The sequence below is a fragment of the Diceros bicornis genome, chromosome 5 (assembly GCF_020826845.1).
Source record: "Diceros bicornis minor isolate mBicDic1 chromosome 5, mDicBic1.mat.cur, whole genome shotgun sequence".
Lineage (NCBI taxonomy): Eukaryota > Metazoa > Chordata > Mammalia > Perissodactyla > Rhinocerotidae > Diceros > Diceros bicornis.
Window position 1 is genome coordinate 65621410 of NC_080744.1, and position 7074 is coordinate 65628483.

A 7074-nucleotide genomic window follows, 5' to 3' on the forward strand; every position below is an offset into this window, starting at 1 on the left:
AAGTCTTCCTCCATCATTATGGACCCCAGTCAACAGTCTAATGGACCCCGGAGGCCAGGTACGGGTTATAGGGCGGGTCTCTGAACTGGAATTTTGGGCAAAATTGTTGTGTCTGAACACAGGAACATGTTTCTGGAAAGAGAGCATTTCACTTTTATTAGATTTTTAATGTAGCCTGTGACTCCCAAAATGATATGAAATACAACTTTAATTTGATCAGCAACAAAATGTGTTTAAAATATAAACTCCAAAACTGATTAAAAAATAAACACTCAGCTAGCAATGAACACCCCTGGTGCTTAAACTGTCGTCTCTAAATACCCTTTCTCACTGAAAGGAACTAGCGCTCCTTGGAGAAATAGCTGATTCCAGATTTGAGGCAGGAAATGCACAAATGAGCCTAAAATATCTAATCATCAAAGACTGAGGTCATGGCACAAGGATTCAGGAGCCAACTTGAAGATGGGAGAAAGACGGGACAATTGAGCATCAACAAGAATGGTGTCTACACAAGAAGCAACAAATGCTGGAGAGGCTGTGGAGAAATGGGAACCCTAATCCACTGCTGGTGGGAATGCAAACTGGTGTAGCCTCTACAGAAAACAGTATGGAGATTCCTCAAAAAATTAAAAATAGAAATACCTTATGATCCAGCTATCCCACTACTGGGTATCTACGCAACGAACCTGAGATCAACAATCCAAAGAGGCTTATGCACTCCTGTGTTCACTGCAGCATTATTCACTATAGCCAAGACATGGAAGCAACCCAAGTGTCCCTCGACTGATGAATGGATAAAGATGATGTGGTATATATACCATGGAATACTACTCAGCCATAAAGAAAGACAAAATCGTCCCATTTGCAACAACATGGATGAACCTGGAGGGTATTATGTTAAGTGAAATAAGCCAGAAAGAGAAAGACAAACAGTGCATGATTGCACTCATATGTGGAAGACAAACCAACACACGGACAGATAGAACTGTTTGGTGGTTACCAGGGGCTAGGGGGGTGGGGGGTGGGCACAATGGGAGGAGGGATACACTTATATGGTGACTGATAAACAAAAATTTCACAATAAAAAGAAATTATAAAATATTTCAGATATGTATCTAATGCCATCATTTAATAGAATATATACAATAAAATAAAATGTTACTTTAAAAAAAAAGAATGGTGTCTACAGTGTACTGAAACACATCAAATATGTTTAAATCCATATCATAATAATACAAAAATGACTCATTGGTCACCTTAGGTGGATACTAGGGACTCATCTCATTCTTTTGAAACTTGTAAATAAAAGGAAAGAGTTAAGTATTTATGCTGCCTTTCCAGTACTAGCTATACCAAATAGTTAAAGAAGGGACATTTCTTTTTGTAGAAAGATTCAAGCTAATAAATGATGAAAGCATGATAGAATTAGAGTAATACCATTTTGCAATTCCTAATGAAATAATGGGTCTAAATGAAATAATCACCAATGGCTGCTAACACCCCCAAAGAGAAATAACCAGACCTTATGTGCTTCCTCAAGTGTTCAAAACCTCCTGAATCTGACCAACCTCTAGATCCAACTCCCAATTTATAGGAAATACAGGAGTCAGAGGAACATTTTAAACAACATCAACAAACTGGAAAATAGTACAGTACAAATAACCCGGTTTCTTCAACAAATAATTGCAAGGAAAGAAAAAAGAAGAAACCGAAGGGGAACCTATAGATTACAAGAGATTGTAGAGGTACAGATATATAGATTCTGTGTGTCAACCAATTGTATAAACCTCATTTGGATCCTTATTAAAATTTAAAAAAGGTACAAAAAGATTTATGAGATGATGGGGAAACTTTAAATGCTGACTAGCTATCTGATGATTTTAAGGAGTTACTGTTATTTTTTAGGTGTGAAAATGGTATTGTAGTTATATTTTTAAAATGACCTTATATTTTATGGATACACAGTGAAATAGTTGTGGATGAAACAATACATCTTAGATTTGCTTCAAAATAATCCAGGAGTGAGGGAGAAGGGACTTACATATATGTTTTTATATATAATATAAACATTTATATATAATTATATATTTATAATATATCTATAAATGTATATCTATATATTAAATATTTATAATACAAATATATATTAAATGTTATATATTTAATATAATATAAACATATATAAATAACTTATTATTAGTTATATATGAAACAAGCGTAGCCCATGACTTGATAAATGTTGAATCTGGGCACATGGTGCTTATTATATTATCTCTCTCCTTTTGCATATGTTTGAAATTTTCCACAATAAAAAGATTTAACAGGGGCCGGCCCGGTGGCACAAGCGGCTAAGTGCGTGCGCTCTGCTGCGCCGGCCCAGGGTTCGCCAGTTCGGATCCCGGGCGCGCACCAACGCACCACTTGGCAAGCCATGCTGTGGCGGCATCCCATATAAAGTGGAAGAAGATGGGCATGGATGTTAGCCCAGGGCCAGTCTTCCTCAGCAAAAAGGGGAGGATTGGCAGATGCTAGCTCAGGGCTGATCTTCCTCACAAAAAAAAAAAAAGATTTAACAATTAAAAATATAAACATTGTTCAACTGTTTTGGTAATAAAGGAAGCCTAGGGTGAATATTACTCTGGGGTATTGTCATTAGGTTATTTAAAAAAAAATTTCTGGGTAGTCCTTCAAAATTCAAAAATTATTTTAGAATAATAGCATTTTGTGTTGCCCTGGTAATTATGGATAAGTTTTGAGTAATTTGATCAATGTTAACACTATTAGAAATACATAATTTCTTCTTCTGCAGAAGAGCGAGAGAGAGACAATCTTCTAACTAGTCACTGTTGTTTGCTCAGGCATAGCACCCAAGCTGCTGCTCTAACCCTAAGTCAGAGAAAAAAGGGACACCGATGCAGTGAAACAGCAGTAGGATTTTGACAATTATTTAATACACCATTTACGTGCCACGTCAACACTTTAGGAGGAAAGCAATTCATGTTTGATTTAAACTAATTCTTTATGTGCTTTTTCTTTCATATTAAAAAAAAAAAATAGTGCCAGACAAAAACTGGTGCCCATTTAAAAAACTAACAATGGGATTTTCTGGTGGATTTTAAACATCTGAGGAAACACTAATTTAGGACTAGGACTTAAAAGATTGGTTCAGACTCCACAGGTTATTAAAACAGTCCAGTCCTACATTATGACCAAGCATTTCTAAACTGATAAAAATGTGTAGTTGGTGGTGGGAGAAGGGAGGAACCAGTTTGCCCTGTAGAGGCGTATATTCTTGGGAACAACGCCTTCCATCTGGAATCTGGGCTGTAGCAGGCAGACGTTCCTTGGGGAGGCAGTTACAGTTCTTAATTACACAGGAAATCTCCATTCGCAGGGGCTTCTGCCCTCCCCCTCCTCCTTCCTTCCTACATTAGTAAACAGCTGGGAAATTAATCAAAGCTTCAAAGGTTGGTTGATAACAGGTGACGGCAGATCGGCAGATAGACGCCCTGCAGCCCAGGTGAATAGCAGCACAGGGCCAAGCCTGACTTCATGCCAGACTTACACTTGCCTCAGAGATGGCACCTTGCCTCAGGATTGGGGGGAATTATTTTCACTTCTCGGGAAAGGAGAAAAGAAAATTATTTTCTGGTGCCCAGATTCAGACCCTGGACACCAAAGTGGAATGCCGCACCGTTCTCCACTTCATCGGCTTTCCACAGGTGGTCAGAGCAAAGAAGAAATTATGTAAAGAAATAAAATACCTTCAGAAACTGAGGGTGACAGGCTAGTTAGCAGATATACTCAATGACAGCATGGAGGAGGCCTTTAGGGAGCCTCCCGTCCAATCTCCTTACCTTACGATGGCAAAGCAGGCCCAGAGAGGGGACCTGACTTGTCCCAAGTTGCAGCAAAGGAGGAACAGCGTGAGGCTTAGAACTCACTTCTGACTCCCAGAGCGAGGCTCTTCACACGGGTCTGATAAATATGGTATGTGGCATTCAAGGGCCAAAGGGAAGGCTTAACCAGGTTAAGTACTGGGCGGAGCCAAGCAGGCAGGGGAAGAGCTTCAGGGTGGCTGGCTGGCATCAACTCATCTTGAGCACTGCTGACCTCAACCTCAGGGGGTCCTCCTAGGTGGAGGAATTGGCACACAGGCCTTTCTGGTCTACAATAAGGCTCTGAGGACTCCCCTAAGCTCAGAAATTTGAAAGCAACAGGGAACATCAAGGCATGGATAGGGCCTGGGCTCTCCCCTCTAAGCTATTCAGAAAATTCTCCCAAAGGCAGGTCAGGAAGGAGAACTTCACTTTGGCCCCAGCAGAAACTCGCCTGGAAGCTCAGTGGCAGCCCGTCAGCTTTGCCCTCTAGACCCGCTCATTTGCCCCACAGATGCTCACTGCTTAATTGACCCTAGGAAATTGTAACCTCAAACCTGAGAATGTCTGCTAGCATGGACTGGACTCCAGCCACTGTGATGGGAGGACTGTGGAGGGGGCATACTGGCCCCCTCACTGCAGGATGGGAGACACCCTCTACTCCACCTCTCCCTGCAACCCCATACGTCTTTGCTCTAAAAGGAGCTGGACTTCAGAGCCAGCTAGAGGTGTACATGGGGCAGAGACATCACAGATAGTCAGGGCACTCTCTCATTCCCTAGGAGCCTGATCTCTGCGAGGATGGGCACAGAAACAATCATGCAGTGGTGGGGGTGGGGGTAGTGCGGCAAGCAAAGCAAAGAGCAAATGACAGCTGGGTAGAGTCTCACCAGCCTCTTGAGGACAGAACAGAGGGAGCCCTTAAGCATTCTGCCAGCTCCATATACCTGTGGGGAGTGGGCGCAGGGCTTACACATTCATCCCACCTGCCCCAGTGCTTGCTGGCCAGGCGTGCCAGGCTGCCCTCCAGCGCATAGACTTGGGGTTTGGGACCTGGGCAAGGGCAGGAACTTACATCTTCATCCATTGTCTCTATCTTCCCCAAATAATCCCACCCACAGGGCCCTAAGACCTCAAGGGGCAGAGGCCACAATTCTTGATGTCACCTGAAACGCCACCTCCCGACTGTCCTGCCTCCTTGCCCCTTCCTCAGCTGCAAGAACTTTGTTTCCTCCTAGGGCAACTTTGGATCACATCTCGAGGCTGAGACCGGCCCCGGCCCGCCCGACCGGGATGGGCCTGGTGCAGGGGCGTGGCCGATCGTGCCAGGACAGCTCCACACTGCCTCCTGGGCAGCCGCGGGCCGCTACAGTTGCAGACCAGGCTGGGAGACGAGAGGGGCTGACCCCTCTGGGGGCCAGCAGGGAAGCTCCAGCCTTTGGGCGGGGGGAGTGAGGACTGGGGGTCGGTGCGGCTGGGGAATGAATGAAGGAATGAACAGCGATGCTGGCGGAGGCGGGTAGTGGTGGACCAAGGGAGACGTCCCAAGGAGGTCGCTCTCCACCGCCCTGATGCCGCCGGGGCGTCCCTCATCCCCAAGTTCGGACCCCTGGCACGGAGCGCACACAACGCCGGCATTCTGCCCCCGCGCGATCACCCGCAGCCCCCGGAGGCGCCCGGCCCCCGCGGCGCAGCTCTGGCGCGGAGCCCTCATTCCGGCGCCGGGAAGTGCCTGCCCGGCGGGCAGAACGCGCCGAGACTCAGCGGGCCCCGCGGCCGCCCGCTCCGCCGGCAGCGTCCCCTCGCGGCGGTCTCTAGGACCCCCAGCCCGGCCCGCAGCCCCTTACCTGCCCGCTTCGGCGGCCTCGACCGGGCTCAGAGCGGTCATCGCGGCGCCTCCAGCGAGCGCCGGGGACCGCGCGGCGGGGACAGAGCGCGGCCCGACCCCGCCCTCCCCGGAGGGCCCACCTCCGCCCGCTCATTGGCTGCCCGCGCGGGACGGGCCAGCCCATTGGCCGTTCTTCCCCCTCTCCAGACCCAGGTGCGGCCCCAAGCTCTGCGCAGATGCTATCCCTCGGTCCTCCAGACTGGAAAGTACCGGAGGCCGGGGCCTGGGTCCACACTCCTGCCCTCGCAGCGAGGGCTTGGACCCGCTCCAGGTTCTTCCGCTTCAGCCTGTAGCTCAGTGCCCTCTGCAGCAACTGATTCCCTCCCTTCTCCAAACCCTCCCAACACCGAGCTCTAGGCTAGGTTTCAACTTCTCGCCACACCAGAGAAGTGAGGACACAGTAGGGAACACCAGAGGGGATTTTGAACATGATAGCCCGCACCTAGTATGCCTTCGTGCACTTTTCCCAGAGTTGAGAACTTCGCAGTGACTCCCAGGCAAAAAGCTTTTGGAGGAGTCTGCGAAGGGACTGAAGATGGCCAGAAATCAAGAGGGGGGGAGCAGAGGCAGAACAGTTCAGGCATGGGTGCAGTGTGACAACTGGGCCTTGAGAATGGGACCAAGGTCCTATTCCCCCAGCTTACCTGCCGGCCCCTTTCCCCCTACCCCCACCAGGTAGGGCTTGGTGCTTGGGAGTGGTCAGGAGCAAGGGAAGCTCCAAGCCAGATTCAGTTCCACTTCCAACCCTCTCCCACCTCCTTGGCCCTGCTTTATCATGGAGGGAGGGCTTGGCAAGCAGAACGGGGACAAAGGGAACCCAGGGGTCCACAAATATTCTCGAAACTGGGAGCAAAATCTCTTCTCATCCGGGCCAGTCCCGTGGTCTAGCGGTTAAGTGCGCACGCTCAGCTGCTGGCGGCCCTGGTTCAGATCACGGGTGCGCACCGACGTACCACTTGTCAGGCCATGCTGTAGCAGTGTCCCACATAAAGTGGAGTAAAAATTGGCACGGATGTCAGCTCAGGGCCAATCTTCCTCAGCAAAGAGGATTGGCATGGATGTTAGCTCAGGGCTGATCCTCCTCACATACACAGAAAAATCGCTTCTCATCACACAGCCCCCCTTGCATCGGGGGCCTCTACTGCAGGAAGACCTAAAGGGATGGGCAGGGCAAACCAAGAATTAAGCTTACTGCCCTTGTTGCTGCCCCTTCCTATCTTTGATCCAAATAAGCTGCTAAAACTTCCCCAGCTGTAGCTTTTTAGGGACACAGCTACCACGCCGCCCCAGAGAGCTGAAGGGGGTCAG

At 48.2% G+C, this 7074-nt stretch overlaps 1 protein-coding gene across 2 annotated transcripts in view; it reads right to left on the minus strand.

The window, feature by feature from the left end:
* GRAMD2A (GRAM domain containing 2A) overlaps nucleotides 1–5798 on the minus strand; it is a 35722-nt gene extending 29924 nt beyond the window's left edge. For both annotated transcript variants that reach the window (XM_058541999.1, XM_058542000.1), the window contains exon 1: nucleotides 5726–5798. In XM_058541999.1, the coding sequence (XP_058397982.1) occupies nucleotides 5726–5766 (41 nt within the window). In that variant the 5' untranslated portion in view covers nucleotides 5767–5798. The remainder of the gene's footprint in view (nucleotides 1–5725) is intronic.
* Nucleotides 5799–7074: the final 1276 nt, after the last annotated feature.